Here is a 23,271-nt window from a genome sequence, read left to right as displayed (position 1 = left end):
GTGGCGAACTCCTGACAGAGTAAATACACACGTGCATTTCTCACATGGTGGAGAGTGTGGTAAGGAGAGCGCGCACACGCACGCGCACTTATGTGGCTGACTAAGATACCTTTATAATTTCTTTATTTTGTTAAATTTTATTCGGGTACCTTTTTCCTAATGATTTCTACTCATGTCTGACACTCCTGAGTGTCGTTTTTTTATTTATTGTATCAGTACCCAAAATGTTTAAATAAATGAACCCATAAATAAACCGAGGGATGTGTGTATTCATAAGCTTTTATTGACTGAGACTTTGTGGTAAAAGTGACTTTGAAGTTATGTGAAAAACAAGTTACAAACAGCATTCTGTTCTCAGCTGTGTTTGGGAGCTTAGAAGACATAACAGATATATAATATATATAAAAAACTGTAAACATAACAAATACCATAAATCACAGGCACCTACACATACACAGAGCCAGGGCGTCACTGGTAGCCTGTACAGATAAAGCGCAGCAGTGTGTGTTGGTCCTACACCCTTCCTGGTGTGTGTGAAATGGACACTATAATCATTCAGTCTCAGTGCTGTGAAAAAAACGCCAACATGCTGCATCTCTCTCATCAAGCACCTCCGTGTGTGTTAACATACCACGATTTTTAACTTGCAACACGTCAGACTGCATGCGTGCGTTTATCAATAAGTACAAGCATGTGTGTACGAGTATTTGTGTGACCATGTATGCGCCAGTGCTTGAGAGTTTGTATGAGTGTGCGTGAGGGTTGAGTGCATGTCAGAAAGCATACGTGCGTCTACAAGTGTGTGTTTTAGTGCACATTAAGGGGTGGAGCCTGCGGGTGCTGGGCGGGGCTCACCTGTGTGCTGGCGCCGGTGCTTGGTCAAGGCGTGCCGAGTCCCACCCGCAAACCCGCAGAGGTCACACAGGAAGGACTTCTCTCCTGGGGGGCGGCGGCCCCGTTGGGAGGAGGACACAGATCATTAAAACGCATCCATCACGGCTTCCAGACTTAACTAATTCCTCCAATCAAATGTTTCCATGTAAATATGTCAAATGGGAATGAAATTACCGCTGCGGTTTATTGACTGTGATAAAATCTGAAAAGCACCACTGAACATAATTACATACTTGTCAGAGCCATAAAAATGAGCTTTATTATCAACGGGACGCTTTTTGTACAACTTCATCTGGGTGACGCGCCGTCCAGATGGGGCTGCAAGAGCACTCGAGCTCTTTAACATGCGCTCACACACACACACACACACACACACACACACACACACACACACACACACCCTGCATGCCTGCACCTGGCCCCCCGTTAAACCTGTCAGCCTCCTCCCAGGAAAGAGGAGGAGGGGTGCTGATGTCAGTGCTGGCGATGAGAGCGGCGTGGATTTCGGGAAGGTGGAGGTTTTCGTCGTAACTCTCCTACAGTGTAAAAGGGGAACAGCGGGTGGGGCTTCCGCAGCACCAGCTACAGTGTGAAATAGACAGGAGTGGGTGGGGCTTCCAGCAGACCACATCAGATCAATAAGCCCCCCTCCCCAAGACCCCACCTATGCAAAAGCAAAGCACCTGTGCCAAGGTGCTCCTAGCTGTGCTCTCACACCCTTACAGGCACTGAAAGCAACAGTTGCTCTGTTCAACATGGACATAAGGACACCTGTGCAGGTTTGCTGTTGCGTGTCACCCACCCGCACTTCTGTCAGACTGTACCTGGAGCAGGCAAAGTCAGAGCTCCGACTTGGGCACCAAGGGACCAGGGTTTGAATCCCCACTCCTGCCATACTACCCTTGATCAAGGTACTTACCCTGCATGGACACAATAAAAATTATCGGGCTGTTTAAACGACTAAATCACTGTAAGTTGCTTTGGCGTAGTGTTGTCTAAAGAAGTGAATAATAAATGAATTATTAATAATACACTGAACAGGGGAAAGGCAGGAAGGAGGAGGAGGAACACGGATGCAGCGTTCAAGGCTGGAGCTGTGTTCCACCAACATTCAAAACACATTCAAAAGCACACGTCGTCTCCTGTAAGAGAAGACCACCTTCCCGAGGACGAGACGACTGGACGCTCAGGGCTGCAGCACCGCCAGTCAGAGACTGTCCAAAAAAAAAAAAAAAAATCTGAACAATTTTTAAGGACAGAATATTCCCATGGAGTAATTAATGTGATTAGGGCGACGACTGGGATCACACTGCTTTATCAACACCGAAAGGGACGGATCATCTGGACCGAGCGCGCTCCAAGAGGGCCTCAGCATAGCCTCTCTAATTAATAGGAACCCGTTAGCTGTCATTAATTAGCCCCAAGCAGCTCAGCGGGGGCCGCCCCTCGGTTTAATGGTGCCGTTGTTCTGGCCGAGACTCATTAGAACTGCACTGAGCGGAGAACAAACGGCGGCCTTTCAACCTCACAGCTGACCGCAGAGCGACCAGCTCGACATACCTGCAGTGGTAGAGGAAATGACCACCAAGTATCCATAATTTATCAGGACACACTGATATTTTGCTGCTGATGCTGCTGCTATAACACAGTGGTCCATCCACGGTCCCATACCTCATTGCTCCCTATACACCAGTAAGAGCACAGTGCCCCCCACCAGGCGCTTGGTGGTTTTACTCACAAGGGCCAAAAATCAGGAGTCTGTTGGTTCTCAGTGTTGGCCCTGATGTCATGGAATGAGTTTCCCGTGTCTCTCAAAGCTGCTGAATCCTTTCCATATTCAAGAAGGGTCTCGATCCAGTCTCCTTGAGAGCCACTTGTCTCCTGATCTCTTGACAGCTCCATAAATGAGTGTGACACCATCTGTCTCATCACTGCTGTGTTTTCCCTTCCATAATTCTACAAGCAGCTTGTGTTTGGGGCTCCTGAGTAATAAAATGAATCAGCCAACAATCTGCACTGAACAGAAGTTTGTGAAGATGACGGGTTTTTATTTTTATCATTTTATATTAATTTTTTTTCAGCTCATAATATTATGAGAACAATAAGTATTATTATATTTAAAGCTACATGGAGCTTTTTTTATTAATTACAGCTACATTTACATTTATTTATTTAGCAGACGCTTTTCTTCGAAGCGACTCGCAATGGATACTACAGTATGTAGTGTTTTCAGCCCACACACCTTATTCACCAAGCTACGATCTGGCATCTTCAGAGAAGATAACCCTTTGAATAAAGGGAAGGAAGTCTGTATCATTATCTTTGCAGTGACGATGATTTGCAGCAGGTGACAAAACGCACTTTGGGGTTACACACAAAACGAACTGTGAACAGAGTTCTGGTTCCAGCAGTGTGTGTCAGATGAAGTGCTGGTGTACAACGAAAACCATGGGGCTCAGGACCTCACTCTGGGTCTAAGAGCACTGGAGGAAGAAGATCCACGAAACACGTCCAATGGGCACATGGTCACACTGCGACAGATACACGCACACACACACACACACACACACACACACACAGACAGACAGACAGACAGGAAAAAGGACAAATGGAAAGACGAGTATTGCTGGCAACGCCACGGTGCTCCGGACCCCTTCCTTGCCACGCTGCCCCTGCGGACCTGCTGAACCCACAGTGATGGATTCCGTCTCCCCGGCGGACGGTGCGGCTGTCGCCGCTCCTTCCCGTCAGTAAACGGCAGCACCGTGCGGCGCCCCTCATTACGGGCCGCGCCGCGGGACCCGGCCGCACAAACACGCAGCCATCGATCGGCGCCAACTCCCCGCAATTACTCCTCGCAAGGAAACACCGACAATGCATTACATCTGCTGCGGCTTTTTGTCTGCCGCTCGATACGGGCGGCCCCTCGGGGCGGAGGAGGGACGAGGACCTGTCAGCGCCCCTGTCAGGGCGGCCGAAGGAACGCCGCGGCTCCCGGGCCGAGCGTCCGCCGATCGCCCGCTCGCTGTAATTACGCAAAAGGACATCGTAATCGGGGAATAATTGGCGAGTCCGACGTGGGCCAGTGGGCCTCTCCGCCGCTCCGCTTCCAGCTGCAGACCAACGCGCCGTCGCCTGCTCCTCCTGCGCCACAAACACCTGACACAAACAAACATCCTCTCCCCCCCTGCGCCCCGAGAGTCTCCTGCGATCCAGGCCAGCTGCGTTTCCCTCCATTTTATTTGCCACGGCTTTTCTCCCTTCTTCCTTTATAAAACGCCCCAAAGAGACTGCATGCGACTATAATTGCCTCCCTCATTAGTTATGTTTTCGCGGGAGGAACTGAGGGCAATTAATTTCGACACTTAATTTTTGTCACTGAACCCGGCGCTGTATTGATGTGCTCACCATTTTAGGGCTCGTTTTTCAAGGAAATTAATTGACAAAGTGCAAAGATTTATCAACATATCGCCGGATTAAACGACAAATTGAAGCAATAAGGAAATCAATTGCGGCCGTGTCACCGGCGCTCACAAGCTCTGGGCTCCCTGGGCCAGAGCGACATTTTGATTTATTTATTTATTTGGGAGGACTCATAAATCAGGAGTTACACATGACCCTCGCTGTACGACGGCCGCCTTTCCACCGTGAGGAGGATTCGCTGAATAACCTGCAACAATCCTGAGAAATAAATTAGAAACTTTACTGAAAACCGCACGACGGATGAGATCCGTTAGAACAGGTCCGTCAAGGAAAGGCGAAGAAAAATGTGCTCAAGAGGAAGAAAGAGATGTAAATAGGAAGAATAAAAGAACACGACCACAGTTATTTCATCGTTCATTTCAAAGCTTAAAGGAAAAAACATGAGCTCAACATCCGACGACCGAAACGATTGTGACGCGCGTTCAAAGTACTATCGATCCACAGCAACGGAATGGGCCGCGTCACTGGGAAGGGCCTGCGGTGCGGTGCGGCCCTGCCGCCTCCAAAGGACAGCATGCCTACTAAAGGAGGGAAGTCAGGACAAGTACAAGGGGGTAAGAAACGCGGTACGGCCGGTTTGGGTCACACGCTCTGCGCCGTCGGCTTGCGGAACAACTAATAGCAGCTAATCACGTGGCAGAGCCGTCCTGGGTAGGAAGAGTCCTGCCGCGGAGAGAGACAGCACGCCTTCGGTTCATCCCGAAGATGACAGACTCATTGGCTGACTGAGGCTCTCAACCCCAGCTCCACCTGCTAAGTGAGAGGGAGGAAAGAGGAGGGGCTTCCTGTTCTCTTTGTGTCAAATATGTTAAAGCACTCAGTGACCTCGGCACCTTCTTGGCCAAGAACTGAGTGTTGTGTACACACACACACACACACACACACACACACACACACACACACACACGTCTACAACAGCTCATCGCGGCAAACCGGGGCCCAACCTGGCAAACCAAGACGCAAAGCTGGAGAGGGAGGGGACACACCCTGGACAGGATGCCAGTCCATCGTAAGGCACCCCAAGCAGGACTCGAACCTCAGACCCACCGGAGAGCGGGACCCGGCCAAACCTGCTGCGCCACCGCGCCCCCGTAGTAATATAAACGATGTTATAAAAGAGGAAATCAGAATGAACTCTTAAGTACCTAAGTTGATCTGTAGAAAAGTGTCACATGAAAGCTGGTATACGGGAGGGGCGGGGCAGCACAGGGAGGAGGAGCCCTAGCAGGGGGCGGAGACTCACCAGTGTGTGTGCGGTAGTGGTCCTTCATGGCAGACAGCGTGAGGAAGGAGTAGTGGCAGGACGGCCAGGCGCACTTGTATGGCTTCTCCCCCGTGTGCAGCTTGGTGTGGTTGTTCAGGGCCCAGCGCTCGCTGAACGTGCGGTCGCAGAGCTCGCACTCGAACTTCCTTCACGTTCACATACACGCACACACAGGGAGAGAGAAAGAGACACCGTCAGTTACCCCCTCGGCAGCTGAGCGGGACACGAGGTTAAGCAGGGTGCTGCGGTGCTGCTGAAGGCTCCGTCCGCCATGTCTCTATAAACACACATTGATTTTTCTGTCCGGGCCCCACACCTCTGCCATTTGTTCTCCACCCGCTGGGGGGGGCCCACGGGGGCCCAGCAATTCTGTTACAGCTCAGTGGCCCCCAGTGTGACTAACTCCCACCTGTAAGAGGGGAATAGTGAGGATATTTCTCTGGGGGGCAGGGGGCTGTTGAAGTAATAGGATGAACAGACAGCTACCCTTAAAGTGCTGCTCTTTGGTGACGGCAAAGGGGCGGGGCTTGACTCCAGGCCCTGCCCCCATCTGCTTAACTGGCAGTGCAAAGGGGGGGGGGGGGGGGGGGGGGACTTCAGATGACACACTCTTTGGATTATTATTTATGTTTCTCATCTATCTGGCATTTTTTTCCAAAAACACTTTTAAAGTGAGGACTGTGCAGTAAGCCACTTTGAAGTAGGGTAATTTTTACTGTATCAGGTCAGGAAAAGTACCTCGATTTAATCAGCTGGAGCGGAACTGAAATCAGACACAGCGGAATTGAAGGAAGCAGCTCTAAGCACTACGCCACCTGGTGTCTCTCTTTCTCACATCTACTTTTACAGCAGAAACATTCCAACCTCGGAGCAGAAGTTCAGCTGAAACGCTCCACACTTTTTAACCTCTGTGTACATTTTACTCTATTTATTACTCTGCTCTTTGTTTTCTGCCCTACTGTTAGTCCACAGTAAACCTCAAGGCATCGGAAGGAACAATTCACAGAAAGGGAAGTATGCGAAGCCCATCTCTGTGCGTCAGAACGTCTGAACGGAACCCGAACGGCGCAGCCTGTCGAGCCACGAAGACGGTGACAACATGGGCTACATGTCCTCATGTGCAGCACCAGGACATTACATTAGTAATGCAGTATACATGAATATTACAGCAGAGCAACTGGGGATGAGACGCCGCTGGGTGGTGCCCTGGGGCCGGTCACAGCTCTCACCTGAAGGTCGCAGGTTCGAAGTCCATGAAGAGAATGACTGGCTCGTGAACCCCAGTAGCTCGTGGCACAAACCCAGCCATATATCGGAGTAAAAGCACACGACGTTCAGGGAGTCGACGGCGACGATGATTTACAACATCAGCGCGTTACTTATGACGCCGACCTTATTATATTACCTGCGGGTGGCGGCGTTTGGTGCAAACGTCCCATGATGCACCGTACCATCTGCTGTACCACATTTCTTACTGTGTTTTATCGACCAAACGTTTCAATTCTGGTTCCATTCAAGTTTCTTCTTATTAGAAATGGCTACCAAGCAAAAACGCGAGTGTTCCGGCGCTGCGGAACAGAAACAAGGACGGAAATATGGAAGAAAACACAGTGTAGCATGGAAGTATTACTAGAAAAATGCAACAATCCCTGTTACACAATGCAGCATCGATGCACGGTTTATGTATCCTTATTGTTCGCCGTTGGGTTACGACGGGGCCGTCGGAACAGGACCCGCATCCGGCGGATCTTCAACCATTTTGCCGTTCGAGATTTTTTCCCCCGCACCCCCAGTCGACAGATACGTCGTAGTATTTACACTGTATTTACGCCGTGTTTTACCGCCAACTAGCGCCCATCGGGATCGAGATCTCCCGCTCGTAAATATGAAGCGAGGCCTCGTTGTTTCTCATGCGTCTCACGAGCGACTCGCTTTAGCGCCTCTGAAGCTCGCGTCTCCGACGCCTTCGATTAATACGAGCACTTCTCAGGAATCAATACGCCTCGCGCCGGAACGACTTGAGTTTAATGCCTCTTATGAGATCAGATAGCGTCCTTTGATCGCGCCTCCGCGCCTCAGATCTCTCCTGTCCGACAGACAGGCTCACGCATACATATGCAGAGCGCGTCTCGAAAACAAAAAAGGCCTCGGAGTCGGGAAAAAAACGGGGAACATTTTCACACTTCAAAGCTGCCATTTGTTAAATATAATTAGTGCTGCATTTATTGGTGCTGTCGCTGCTGTTGTTGGGCCTCATCACACACTGGCACGACGCAAATTAGCCGGCGCTCGCGCTTTCTCTAATCGTACTTACAAATGCGGATTTACATCTTCATTGTTTTCATTTACCCTCCGCATTTCTCATCAAGGATCCCGACCGATGGGAAACAATCATCTCGACCGCCGCGCTGAGACGCGGAGCAACGCAATACTCGGGTTCGAGGAACCGATGCGAGAACGCAGTCGCGGAGGCCTGGGTTCCAAAGGGCGCCGATGCCGCAGCCTGGAGGAGAGCCCTTGAGTCGATAAGCGCCCAGACCTCCACGTGTTCCCATCCCTCCGTTCAGGGAGGCGGTACGGGGCCAACGGGACTCGACAAGGCGCAAAAAGAGCTTTTCCCCTTGAGCCGGGTCCCTCGTGGAGCTCCGAGGAGCACGCGACGCTCCGCGTGCACCGGCGGAGAGACACGAAGGTGGCGCCACCGGTGACCCGCAAGGACAGAAATACAGCGCATCTCCATGGAACACGTGTTTAACGCCGTCGCTCACACTCGCTGAACTCGAACGCGGCGTACTCCTCGGGAACCACAAGTGTTTTTCACCGACACGTGGGGTCATACGTATGCAGACATGCGCTTCACCACGTACGGTAAATTAATCCAATACCCTGTTTTGCCAACATACACCACACAAATAGCTACATACAGAACATTTTTTGTTTACAATTATTCCCGTTTAATCTCGCTGCCACTTCCCCCTCTATGCACATGTAACAGACACACTGCCAAGTCATTTCACTGCACTGTTTCTGCGTTATTTCTTCACGGCGCCCCCATCGCACCGGTTACTGTACGGTTACTGTGCCCCATTGCACCTCTCTGACATGTACTTGGACATGAGAGTACCGCAATATACCAGGTGTGCCAAAGGCCAGTCATTGCTCTGAACTGGTCTGAGGGCCTAATGTGCAAAAACCATAGTGAACAACATCCTGAATTTTAAGTGTACAATTTATAAGAATTATTAATACAATTGTTAGAAGAGTTATTAAATGTCTCTGAGCCAGAAAATGTGTGAGTGCAGTTGGGCACCAGTAAAAGAGATGGAGAAAATAGTTTCCTTGAGTCTCAACCCCAGAAATTGTTCCATTGCATGAGGTGAGTTTTGTAGGGGAAAAAAAAAGGTATATCTCATGTCTAACAGGTCGCTCAGCGTCTGATCTTCTACCATCAAAACTGTTCCATAGAGTATTAATTACTGAGCAAAACCCTTTCGGTAATCTTAATAGTGAAAGTCGCTTCTTTGTGCCAAGAAACTTTATTTCCTACTTTTAATATCTACTGGCAACACACGCGACCATCCAGAACAGGACAGTAATGGAGCACATAGAATGAATTTGACCAATTTTTCCTCCTCAATAAAGATTTTTTTTTTATTCACACATATGCATGTGCAAAAAGACAAATAACTCACAAATCTACGGATACACCAGAATTCCTTTATGCAAAACCTTTCCGAAAAGCTGTAACTGATGTCGGTGCAGACGGAGGATTTGCTCAGTAAACCGGCAGTACAACATATCAATACAATGTGTGAGTACAGCGTGCCCTCAGTACATACCGGTGACGCACTGGAGGGACCGCTTAAGATCGTCGGACTATTTTGAAATCATCCGTATTTTACAGCAAAAGGCGTAACTGGAAGGGGCGAGACGTAGGAAAACACGTTCCTTTGGCCCTCAAGCGTCGAGTCACGTCGGCTGAGCTTCCGGCCGACGAGACGTGGACTCGCCCCGTGACACACGCTGCTCCGGCCTCCTGTTTACCTCCTTTATCAGTCTGCCCCCGGACAGCCCCGGCCTCTCTCGCACACACACACACCAGCCCCCATGAGGCCGGCGGAGTCCAGACCAAATTAAGCGAATGAAGATTAAATGATGTCGAGGGCTTGGGCCAGACGGATATTAGCGGAGGCTGCCATACTTCAGCTCTGTCACGAGGGCGGACGGGCGGCCGCACGTAACAGGCGAGGGCCCTGCGCTAGTCGATCCAAACAGCATTAGGCAACGTCGGTGAAATATTAAGAAAAGGTTTAATTCTGCATTACTGCTTCCTGAAAACAAGGGAGACTTCATTAGTCCTTATTAATGCCGATGCAAACCTGACGCGATGACAGCGCGCCTTCCTGTTAAAAATCGGCCCACGGACCCCCGTACGCACGCGACAAGCGCGAGGGAAGAGGCGACGCGTGCAGCCGACAGTTGTTCACGTGTAGCGACTCTGCGCCGAAGCGTCGCAGGGCACACGCCCCGCGCCGTGTGTGAAGAGTCCTGTGTGGCAGGACAGGAGTGCGCACGCACACGCGCACGCACACGCACACGCCCACCCCCTGCTGGCACGGAACATGTGTCCCATGGCAGAGGCCTCGGAGCCTCCGCTCATTTTCTCATTTTTCAGTCAGAACAGCCGCTCGTCAGCTACCCGTTACCCACAATGCATTTCTGACCACAGGTAAGATGGATATACTGACACGGGGGTGGCGCAAACCGGCCCGACATCCGTTTCATCGAAACGGATAATTTACTCCATTAATTGAGCATGTACTTTGATTTTTTTACTTTACTATCCACTGAGCTCTTCTGTATTACAAATGGTTGTGAACTGGCTTCTTTCAAAGCTTTTTCCCACTTATATACTTCCTAAAATTTCACTCATTTATAACATTTTGTAAAAAAAAATTTGATATAAAGTAAAGCAAATGCAGTTTTGCGTTATCAACTGTTTACTTAGCGAATCAACAGTTACAAGTCACAAAATTTCCACTTTATTATCTTTATTTATGTGCATTTTCCTCACTAAAATTTCTGAGTAGCGGAGTAAACGACACCCACGTTTACCCTCCGAGACTATAGACAGCAGTAGAGAGATCTGTCGCAATGTAACTCACTTCCACAGTGTTCACAGGTCATATGTGATCCTCCTCAGTGTGGGAAACCAGTAAGAGGGTGAAGAACGCCGCATGTTTACAGGAAGGCGGGGGGGGACACAAAGAGTGAATGTAATGAACACGGTGGAGCTGATGAAAGGGGCCAAACGAGTAAATCCCTGAAGTCTGATGAACAATCAGTAGCTGTTATCTTAATATTGTTGCCCTTATTTTAGCCATAAGTCCAGAAGCAGGTTGGCGTCACCGCAGTGCCGGCGCTATATTACACACCATCCCTCAACACCCACACAGCCACCGCATCAGCACCTCCGCACTGCTGGTGCCAAAACTACAATAAATAAAACAAGTGGCCTTAAAGAGGTTGCCGAGTTTCGCTCCGTTCCACACAGCGCCGGAAACTTCTCTGTTCCATATGGTTCTTTCTACGGTTTTTACCCGACGACTTCTTCACCCGATTACTTGGTGAGATACTGCACCAAAGTAAAGGAGCTGTAAGAAAATAAGTTAAAAACAGTGTATAAATAAAGAAGGAGGTCCTCTTTGCAGACAAGGTGTGTGTTTCTCTGAAGGAAGACCAAAGCACTGATGCTGCTCAAGGGACATTATCCACGCGCTCCTTCGTTCCTCCATCATCACAGCTCTGTCCCGGGCTGCAGCACTCACCCCTAGGCGTGTGAAAGAAGTGAAAATAAAATACACGTGTATCAGTCAGCCCACATGATAGAGTGTCGTCCTCCCCAAGATGGACCCCGTCTCACACCTCGGACCGCCGCGACCCTGCGCTGGACAGCGACTGCTGACAACGAAGGGACACGCCAGTGTGGGAAAAAATCACAGAGAAAATATAGTCGATTAAAACGGAACCAAGGGCAGCGGTCAAAAGCGCCGTGAGCCAAACACATCAGTTCATGGCGCTGAGTCAGAGACCACGTGTCAGTCATCACTGCTCTTCGGCGTTCTCCTGCTCACCGTCCCGGGCGTCACCGAGGCCTACCGGCTGCGCTCCGCGCTCCTCCACCCTGCTCTACGCTCTTCGCTCGCGTATCTCGGTACATTATGCGGTTAAGCAGGACGGTGCTGGAAGGAAGCGCAGGAAGCGCAGGTGCGAGAGCCCCACGCAGACGACACCTTCCCTTGAGCTATAACCACAGGCAAACGACTGTGCCTCATTACGGGCAAACAAAATTCCCTTTTGAAATTAGAAAGCGGGTGATTTATGATAAAGAGAAGAGAACCTCGAAAGGAAAAAGGCGCTCAGGTAGCACGGGGCAATTTTGCCGCAGATTCGTCCTAAATCTTTGCCAGTAATATCATAAAAAGCAATCTTTTCATAACTTGCCTAATTTCCTCATAGAAAAGTGCGACTTTCAGGATTATTGGGATTTTTCTCCTCGGCTTACTGCCGATGATAAATGCCCACAAGCCGAAGAAGCAAACGACGAATGTGGAGCGTGCCGCTCTTCCGTCCGAGTGCGAGTGCAGAGGAAGTGTGCGTGCGAGCACGTGTGTGTGTGTGTGTGTGTGTGTGTGTGTGTGTGTGTGTGTAGGGATTCAGATTAAATACAGGAGGAATTACTGTGCCAGTAACGGTGATGCACACTTAATAACAGGTAAAGTCTATACATCAAAGCCGGGCGCACTGTAAATCACTGGGCTCTAAAGAGAGCACTGCACCGCGGTGAGCGCACCCATATTTACTCTGCTCGGTATCATTTTAAAATAATGAGTTTTATCCGTTATCTGATTAACCGGGGCCCCGTTCCGAATTAGGAGCCCGCATCACTTAGCCTACGGTTGTTTAGCAAATTGGTTTGGTGGCACAATAGCAGGCCGCCGGGGTGGGGGTGGGTCCTGGAGACCGTGGGGTGGGGGTCCGGCCAGTCGCGCAGACCGGGGGTGGGGAGGCGCTCTCATTACTCCAAGTATAATTCAATGATCACCTTAGATCACACGCGGGCCATAAATCAGGGCTCTGACACAAGATGAAAAATTGTATTAATAATATGGAAGCTATTACAGAGTCCAAAATGCCCCCCTGATAAATGGCATTGTTCAGGCCTGACAATGATTGCATTTAAAACATTATTTCTGTTTGCCGGAGTGCGCGGCGCACCGCAACTCCCCGGCAGAGATCAGCAGGAGAACGGGGAGTGCGGGTTCAACGGCGGGCTCGAAGGAAGCGTATGGGGCCTCTGGGGATGAGGGGAGAGCGAAGGCCAGGGTGCGGTTAAGGGCGAGAGTCTCCACCCTACTGAAGTAGGAAACATCCTTCACTTTGATGACTGAACGAAGCTGCAGTGAAAACGGTGATGGGATTGGACCCACTGTGGAAACAGCAGGAGGTCTTGTGCAAAACACGGCATTATTATTATTATTATTATATTAAAACTCACCTCTTCTGGACTCACTTCTCCCACAGTTTAAGTGCATGATAAATGTGTAAATGTTCATGTTCAATAACTTTGTGATTATAACTGTAGAATAATGATAAACATTGATACAGCTACTTGTGTGATGAACATTGGTTCATATGGTGGAAAGTAATAAACTAGCTGCACTTAAGAATGACACATCTGCATCTAAGCGTCTCTTCCTGCCAACGTAACGCACACATTGTATTTTCTGCGAGATGTTCGTCGCTTTGGATGCATGTCGCTCGTATTCCTCACATACACTCTCATATGGGGGGTTTTGGGTTCTACTAATAATTATGATGACTGCTGTTGAAAATAAAGGAAAAGAAAAGACCAACATTCTGATAAGTAGTACAGACTGTGTGAAAGGAAGACAATAAGAAATATTTGGGGGCTCTGGGGGCCGAGGGGGGCGGGACAGGCGAGCCGCTCTCAACCTGCCGGCTCGGCGGCGCTCATCACTGCACGCACGTGCCGATGGAAAGCGGCCGCTGTCCTCACCTGCTGTTGGGGAAACTCATGGGGTGGACGTGGGAGCCCACGCCTTTACGAGTGCAGCGGACGGTGAGGAGGACACCGCGGTACAGGTCCCTGGGAGACGAAGAGATAGAGTGCAGTCCGACCACAGTAGTCCTCTACAAACGACTTTGAATTTAAAGCATCTCGATTTACAGGCAGCAAGGAACTACCTGTCTAGGCACAGAAATGTCACCTCTGGGAGATAATTACAAAATTAATATTTTTTACTTATTTAAAACTGTGGGAAAAGTTCCCAAAAGAACATTAGTGTATGACTTCGGCCTGAGACCTGGCCGTTTTTTTTTTTTTTTTTGACTTGCTCACATGAGCATTGTGACAAACACACCCAACCTGCCTCGAGTACGTATATATATACACACACACACACACACACACACACACACAAAGATAAATACAGGTCCTCCATCACTGCCCAGGTGTGTTACCTGTCATGCTAACAGCAGTCACCTGTTGGGGGTAGAGTGACCGCGAGGCCCCCCGTCCTTGGAGCATGACGCCCATCCGACAGGCTGTACGAGGAGATGTTCACTCTCAGCATGGTAAAGAACACCGATTTTGCACGTGGCGCTGACGAGACTACACTTATTGTCATTTATTCATCTTCTCTCTTCCCATTATTTATATGCGTGTCATTTATCCATCTACCCACCCATTCTTCGTCCCTCTCAAAGTTTACAACAGTCTAACGTGTACCGTGGTGCATCTCCTGATGACCCAGAACCCCTCGCAACCCTCGCACCCCCTCCCCGCCCACATCCACATCCGATGGAGCTGAAGGCCCATTCATCTACATCGGCCGGCCGACAGAATAAAATAAATCAGGAATTTCCCAAATATAACAATATTTGTATTGGGAGGCGGGGGTGTAATTGATGACTTCGCCTGCACTAATTAAAACTGCTCCGGCTTTCATTAATCTTGGGGCGGGGGGGCGGGGGGGGTGCGACTGCGTCTCATTTGCTGCGGCACATGGAGCCACACGGAGGAACATGATCCCTCTCCTAGCACAGCCCCGCCTCTGGTCACTCACTAACTCGCATGTCCCGCTGTAGCTCCGCCCACTGCCCCCCTCAACCTTTAGCCGTATCGGCCCCCCGGCACCAAACACCCGTGATGCCGCCGTGTGCCATGGCAACAAGCCACTGCATAAAAGCTTAATGTGGGTAATTTTCAAGTAATCAAAGCTTTATGGAGCACAATTACTTTTAAACTAACAAATTTTAATTATTGTTTAATTTTAACTGCGATATTAATGCAATCCCTCACTTTTCCCTCATCTAACATGAAATATTAAAGGAAACTAATACAAATAATTACGCTGCTTAGTGAGCGTTCCAAAGACACAACAAGGAAGGGCCCGTTTCTCCCTCTCTCTGGGTTATGATGCTGTAAAGCATCTCAGTCTCCCCCCCACCGTTTTAACATATTTTAATATTGATGTTAGCAAATACACTTAAGTAGAGCATGTATTTCAAACTGAGACTCTGTTATGAGAGGTGAAAATCAGACAAACATGTTCACTTGAAAGACTGAACTAACTAGCCGTCACCGAAACTTGATGAAGACGTGATGAAAAGGGTGACACGACGACTCTCAAGCGTGTATCGGCGACGAGCGTCCGAGGGAGATTCGCAGCGCGGCGTGTCAGATTTGGGGGGAAACGGGGGAACGTGGGGAGCAGCGGGTGGCGCGGTGGACGGAGCTGCCGCTTTGACTGAGGAGGAGCCGGGTTCAGATCCCTCTCCCGTCCGCTGTACACGAGGTACTCGCGGTGAACGATACGGTAAAAACGATGAGTAAATAGTATCTTAGCGTACGAAGCTCACACTTTGGTGCCACTGTGGAGAAAAGTGCGAGATTAACGAGCAAACAATAAATAATGAAATAACAACGTGGGGGGACAGGGAGACTCCGCTAGTGTAACGACTGTGTAATTCAGTGGTGCGGTTTGGGAAACTGCGAACATCCATCTGATGTCGGAGGAGTGCGTTTCTTCAAACGCTTTATTATTCCCGTGTGCAAATGGAACTAATCGAGGGTCTTTTTACCGTCGTTTAAGAAAACAAGGCGTGAAAGAAGTCAGTTGTTATTATTTGGTCGTTCGGAGCCCGTTTGAAATTGTTTCCAATTACGTCCTATTAAGACGAGGTCAAGGCCGTCTATCAGGAAAGAAAAGTTTAACCTGCGGTTAACATGAGCTTAGTGACTCTCTGCACGTCCCACAATGCACTGCTGCACCGCTGCACCGTGAACAGCGACAAAACTGGATGCCAGATGAAACCCTCACCCACACGAGGAACCCAATCCCTTTCCAGCCTCCCCCCAGTCGGTGGGACGTCATTGGCTGCGATTTGTCATGTGACAGCAGTTTATTGGCTGCGGTCGGCTGCGGTCATCTGCAGCGCTTTACGGAAATTGTGGCCAAAAAAGCCGCGAGAGCAACAACGAAAGTGTTGTTATTGTAGAGACGGGGAAACCAGTCCTGTCTGTTCAAATTAGGGTAACGGAGAACAGAGAACAGGAAAAAGAGCGACGTTCCACAAGTCCGCCCCCACCAAACCAGGCAGCCCTCAACTTTCCTCATCTTCTTCTCCTCTATTTTTTGACCGAGGCAAGAGCGACGGTCTAAAAATACCAGGTGAATAAGAGAGGCGGCCCCTGTGATGAAGCGTTCTCGTGACACGGGCCGTGCTGTAATCCATCTCGCCTCTCTCTGCCAGCGGGTGCATGTTGGCGATCACTGCCCGCCTAGCCGTCCCCAGTCGCCATGGCGATCCTCCAGGCTTTCAAACTGGCGCAGTTATCAATCACGGGATGGGCTTTCTCGCCAGGGGGCGGGGCTGCCGTACGCGCCCTCTCAACGCCGCTCAAATTTGTTCCACCTAATAAAGCCTCCCGAACGACCTTCCGCTAATTAACCGCCACAGCGTTGGAAATATGATGGTTAATTAATGATAAGATAAATTCTGTCCATGGGACGCATGGGAAGCGACGACACCGTGTTGTACGGTGCGAACTGAGCTCTGCTCCAGCTTCCAAAGTGAACGTCCTGGAGGAGCACCATGAAAGCCATTGGGAAGTCCTTCAAAGCTACGGTGTCCACCCTGACAGGCACTCACTCCTCGTTCAGAAAGCTACCAATGCAGTAAGTAAAACTGAATTTATTAAAGAGCACATAATAAGGAGAATGAACTCAGGGTGAGCGACATTGATCTCAGTGCCTCTGCTGATCTATAAACCTTTCTCCCTCATTACTCTGGCACTAGAACCCCACGCATGGTAATTCTGGTGATGTAATTCTAGCAACCTGTGGGCTTTACGATGTGGCAGGGCTGCTGTAGGCTCGGTGCAGGTTGATTTTGGCTGTGACACCATATGAGGTAAAGGCTATCTGGTTACACCTACCCCAGCACCTCCCCAGGTACAGGGAAAACACACAGCTAACGGACAACTTGCTGCCGGAATGCAGGTGAGCTTCCTCGGACGATGAAGACGGTGTCTCCCCGTATTGGGGGGGTGAGCGGACGCCTGGTGCGGTCCATCGCGCCCCCCATTCCCATTAGTGGTGCAGTGTGTGGAGCAGACAACGGCGGCGGGAATGATGGATTTGGCCCATCCGTATTCCATCTGATCAGTGTATTAAAGAGGCCATTGGCTCCCCTGTGTGCACCACCCCACCCGTACAACCCTGCAGGTGGAACACACACACACACACACACACACACACGCAGAGCAACCACCCTGGCGGCATGAGCACCATATCCGATCCGGTCCATCACTTTGTAAAGCCGTACTTAAGGACATGGTACACCATTAGGACATCAGGAATTTGATCACTGCCCCTTAAAATGTTTTAATCGTGTATCAGAGCTAATCTTTACCTTTGATTTCAACAAACATTAATTAACAGTTTACAGAAGGTTTTCAGTGAATAATATATGTAGATTCACACTGAACATATGGCACTGTTGCTTTATTAATACCTACAGTCTCCTAACATATTAATTAAAGGAAATTTTCGAGAACATCAGTTTTGCCGAGTTAAGAAAAATGAGTAACAGTCGGATATCATGAAGCGGTCCTTCACTCGCTGCAAGCTATGAACGTGTTTTCGGGACCTCCAAGCCACTTGGCTGTACCACGGTATAGAGACATTGCGCAGGAGGGCTAGGGGATGGATGTGAGTTGCTCAAATCACCACTGACCCAGAGGTGAAGCGAGAGTCCACCCTCACCCAGGCAGCAAGCCTCAGGCCAAAGAAAATGGGAACATGAGGTGTGATCTCGCCATACGTGGTGGACAACACCAGACTGCAGAGCAGTGGGTCTCTCAACCATTTCCCATCCAAAGTCCAAAAAGCACATTAGTACGTAAGCAGTACATGAGTGACCATGAATAAACTGGAGTTTCTCTCACGCCGCTTCCCCTTCTAAGACCTTTGGGCTCCGTCGCTTTTCCTGCAGCTGAACCCATATGAACTTTCTGCCGTAACGGTAGTCTTTGCAATGCAAGACAAAAAACGAGATCCATGTGTAACTGGCTGCCTACAGGTGAGGGCCACGTCCTGTCCGCTCCCCACAGACAAGTCACTTTTCTCTCCTGACAGCCCACCCACAGGCCAAATGCAAATAGATGTGCAGTGAAGAGACACGCGTTACGGCGGAGGCTGTCGAGGGCTGCCTGATGCTCCAGATGAAAACAAATTAATTACACTGACGTCATTACATTTTTTTCCGAAACACTGACCTAACGTTAGTGTCGGTGCGACAGCTTGTTGCCGGTTTTCTGACGACGGAAACCTCGAACGACCTGTTCTTCTGTACTCATTTGCAGCGACTGAAGTCTTTTTTCACCCACCATCATCATCATCATCATCATCGTCATCATCGTCGTCAGCAGCTCATCATCTGCCTACTGCTCAATCCCTGGTGTTTCCAGTAGGTGAGATGAGACCTCCCTGGACATGTCCCGCAGCGTGAAGGCCAAAACTGGACTGTTGGGGAATGTTTTGTTCAGGACCTCTCAACACACACACACACAAACACACAAACTCCAGTGCAACTCTAACAGCGGTGAGCCTCTTCTACAGATCTGACACACGTTTAAAAAGTTTCCTGGGTTGTGCTCTTTGCAGGGTTTGATTCGTCTTTGTTCCTCGCTGTCCTTTCCCATCAGCGGCGCTCCAACAAGGCTGACACGCTCTTTTGGCTCATCACAGCTGTAAGCACGATTACATGAATTTACTTTTAATAAATTACCGTCCCCGCATACATCAGTCAAACTGCAGAGCTCAGCTGCTCATAAACAATCTGCGTTACGAACTCAGCTGTCTGTGCTGATTTGGGTTCCTCCTAAGAGGCCGGGACGAGCTGGGACCGTCGCTGCGCCGCGACGTACAGCTGTACTGCTGGCAGAGCGGCATCACATATATTTGCATAATTTCATAAAACAAACAAATGCTTCTTCGGGTAAATCCTCCTTAGACAGACAGTAACACTGCGCTGGTTAGGTTCCCGTCCGAGATCAGGCCAAAACGCTGGTTGGATACGTACCGCAGAAGTCCAAAGGTTTTTTTCCTTACCCCACCTCCCTTTGAGCTCCGCCCCATGACCTCTCACCTCTCTTTGGGACGTCCCACGCCATGCTTCCCCAGCAGGTGTGTACTCAGGTGCTTCTTCATCACAAAGGCCCACCTAGAGAGGAGACAGAGAACAGGGGGGCACTAAGAAAGTGCAAGATCAGTGTACAGAGACTGTGTACTGTTCTGCATTGCCATCAAGACGTATAAAGGTGTATAAATATTCAATATTCAAAACACTCCCCCCACTGCAGTGAATCCAGCTAGACAGAGATGCCTGGAAGTACACTGGTAAACAGAGGAGAAGAGCAAGGTCAATCACTGAGGCATTCTGGGTAACTCCAGAGTAACTACAACAGTGCATGCATAGATTTAAAAAAAAAAAAAAAACCTTTTATTATTATTGTTGTTATTATTATAAATGATGATGATTATAACGAAACACTGAGTGCTACCTAAACCTTTCAGTGTTCATTGTTTAAAGTGCAGCACAAAAGAGGCTTGCAAACACTGCTGTTAATTATATATTACAGCTGTCCTTCATAAACTTAATTACTAAGTGCTGAAAGGCAAGACACCTCATTTGCATATTTGCGTATACACATGAAAGACACAGTATGCAGTGTACATATGCAGTGTACATATGCAGTATACAGCGGTGCGCTTTGTGATCTGTACCGCGGTGCACATGGGACAAGCCAGCGGTCACCCCGCTCATCCAATGGGTGACGTGCAGGACAGCGGGTGCCACCTGTGTCCCTGAACACATTGTTCGTTTGCTGAACTCCTCACTGGGCCACAACCATAGCCCAGTTACCACGGTACATCTCTCCCTCGAGCTGCCTTGGGGTCGGGGGTGGGGCAGGGGGAGAGACTGCAACTACATAATTTGGTCTTTTTTCTCCCCTAATGATTGTGTCTTGATTATTATTATGAAAGGATATTATATGATGCCATTCATTCTATCAATTTCTCAATAAATTTAACTAATAAGACTTTTTCAGCCGGGGGGAAGGCTGATAATACCATCATAGATAAAAAGAACGGCTCAGATTTCCTGTTTCCCCCTCTAACTAATCGACATGCTTCACATCTTCAAAAATATGAACAAAATAATGATGTAGTGAAGCCTTAATGATAAGCCAAGGGAGATGTCGGCGCTCTTTTATACACACACACACACACACACACACACACACACACACACGAACATGACTGCATGTCTGCAATATGCACATTCATATCTTATATACTGTACATACTGTATATTGATAATACATTTATTCATATGAAACATGTTGAGATGAAAGTACTGCATTTGACATAAAGCAAATTTCTGACACAAAAGCATGTAAAGTTTTACAGTAAATAACCATAGTAAATAATCATTAACATACCATTTTCTCTTTCTTCTCTAAATGCTGATATGTAGCCATCAGAATGTCCCTCTAAGGCCAAGAAAGGAGCAGTGATGTATCCCGTGAAAAATGCCTCAACAATTTATGTGCATGACTTGCCACCACCCCCCCCCGCCTCACCTTTCCAGCTCCGTGGTACGACTTCAGCCGTCGCTCGTGTTTTCACCCAACAACTCAAAGAGAATATGGTACAGTCGCACAGTTGGCAAGGATAACGGATGAGCGCGAGTCCCCAGCCACTCCCGCCGTACGATAATGACCATGTCCACCTGCTGTTTTATTGCCATAGCAGCAGCCGAAGGACTAAAGCTGGGGCTGCATTCACCGTAGGCCTTGGAGCACCATGCCTCATTACAGCAGGGGCCGCGGAGACCTCACCTACAAGAGACGGGAGTTCCACTGTAGCGGTTAAGGGAATGTACAGGGATGTAGGGCACTGGGGGTGGGAGAGGTTAGCTGACTGCTCCATGAAAGAAGGCCTGAATGACGCTTAAAGGAGGGACTGATGGTTCGATGAAGGACTTGATGGAGGACTCAACGGAGGGGAAAACGAAGGAGTCAATGACAGACTTGGTGAAAAACTTGACAAAGCCAGTGGGCAACTCAGTGCAGGACGGATGACATGATGGAGGGCATAAGTGATGACTCAGTGGAGGGCTCGGTGAAATGCTTGGTGGAAGACTCAGTGCAGGGCGTACTGGAGGGTTCAATGAAGGGTGGAGAACTTGACGGAAGACTCAGTGGAGGACACTATGGAAGGCACTTATTGGAAGACTTGGTAGAGGGTTTGAAGAAAGGTCTGAACATGGGCTGGTCAGAAGACTTCACTGAGAACTCAATGGATGGCTCAATCGTGAGCACGAAGGAGGGTTTTAAACATACATTCTCTGATCCCTTGTTTTATTGTCAGGAATGCTATAGGAATGTTTCAAGACTGCATACAACAAGAGGTTAGACTCTGGATGGACGCCACACAAAAATCAGTTCAGCGGTTCTCCTTCAGAAGGACCACTGTGGCCACAAAGCGCAGCAGTGTTAGAGTTAATGGCAATGGAAGCCAAGATAACTGCTGGGTGAGCCGGTCCATTCCCAGCATGCACTCTGCAGATGTGAGATTCCTGGCTCCTCCAACAGAGTGGCCATTTGATGGGAGCTCATGGTTCAATGGGTTAAATTAATAGCAGGGTCTAGAAGCGGGGGCCGACTTGCTGCACGGCGGGATCTTCGAGCTGGGAGGTGCCAGCAGCAGTCAAACTGCTTCGCGAGATGTGGGGGGACCTGACGGCATGTCGATATACAGCGCACCACGTCTGCCTGGAAACAGCACAACGCAAAACAGGACTGATTTGAGGGCGCTCTGACAGAGGCCTCTTTGTTTGTCGATCACTGTCAGGGGCTTTACAAGAGCAGACGGCCCTCGCAACACTAAACAGACACATCTGTACGTGCGAACCCTTTTTTTTTGCTGTTTGACTTCGCTGCTGCTTCACCCTGCTCTTGAAACAGTCACTTGCAAGTCCTTACTAAAGATGACAGGATGATGGAGAACAGGGTCTCATTGGCGGCGACAACCCAGCGAGGATCCAGGTAGCAACGTGGGCTGGATTTTACAACAGTTCCTGCTATATTAACATTTTTAATTAGTTTTGTACTTATCCCTGTCGCTAAAGCAAATTAACATTTGTGCACTACACTCCGTGCACTGATTTACTCATTTAAACAGGTGGGTAATTTTTATTGTATCAGTTGAGTGTCTCGGTCAAGTGTATTACAGCAGGGCTGGGATGTGAACTCAAGTTCAGGAATCGGGACAAACAAACGTATACAAATTCTGACAAATCGGACAATTTGACTCTCAGAAAACGTTTCTCTGTATCACACTGGATATAAAATCTTAAACCTACAACAACTGTGTCCCACAAACACAGCGACCCTGAGAGGTCCTCAAATGCATGCAGGTGTTCCTCCTTAAAAGCACATTTTGTACAAAAGATAAAGGAGTAATAGTGTTAAAGTGATTATTTTGCTATTTTTAGACAGGATTCGCACCTCTGCAACAAAAACTTCAAATGCAACCAAACAATTGTGTTTTAACAAGCGTCTCCAGAAGAGACAAACACGCTGGGTTGTGAATTTGCTCCGGTTCACACTGGAGCATTTTTCACATTACCTTCCCTTCGCAGCTCTAGCTGAAATAATAATGCATTATTGTACTGGTATAACTTGTTCTTCATTGCAAAAAAAAAATTACTCAAGCAAATTTAAAGTTTATTTGTGACAAGATCACTACTATGGTAAAATGTGAAAGAAGATGATACATTGTGAGCATCAGCCAATTGCAATATTACTATAAATACTATAAAGAGCCTGATGAGATGTGTGGTTTTGCAGAAGCATTAAGAAGAAGAAAAGACTACAGTATGAGGTAAGTGATGTGAGCCCCAAAAGTGCCCACAGCTATACCATCCTGAGCAAAGGCGCCACCCCTCTACACAGAGCGGGAGGCGCAACAGAA

At 48.8% G+C, this 23,271-nt stretch overlaps 1 protein-coding gene across 3 annotated transcripts in view; it reads right to left on the bottom strand.

Annotated features, from left to right (window-relative positions):
- LOC108940581 (zinc finger protein 407) overlaps positions 1 to 23,271 on the bottom strand; it is a 107,006-nt gene that overhangs the window by 35,507 nt on the left and 48,228 nt on the right. For all 3 annotated transcript variants that reach the window (XM_029259940.1, XM_029259941.1, XM_029259942.1), the window contains 3 exons: positions 19,379 to 19,453; positions 5,621 to 5,787; positions 856 to 939 (listed from right to left, as the gene is read on the bottom strand). In XM_029259940.1, coding sequence (XP_029115773.1) covers positions 856 to 939; positions 5,621 to 5,787; positions 19,379 to 19,453 — 326 coding nt within the window. The remainder of the gene's footprint in view (positions 1 to 855; positions 940 to 5,620; positions 5,788 to 19,378; positions 19,454 to 23,271) is intronic.

The sequence above is a fragment of the Scleropages formosus genome, chromosome 18 (genome assembly GCF_900964775.1).
Source record: "Scleropages formosus chromosome 18, fSclFor1.1, whole genome shotgun sequence".
Lineage (NCBI taxonomy): Eukaryota > Metazoa > Chordata > Actinopteri > Osteoglossiformes > Osteoglossidae > Scleropages > Scleropages formosus.
This window is presented reverse-complemented; position numbering and strand designations above follow the sequence as displayed.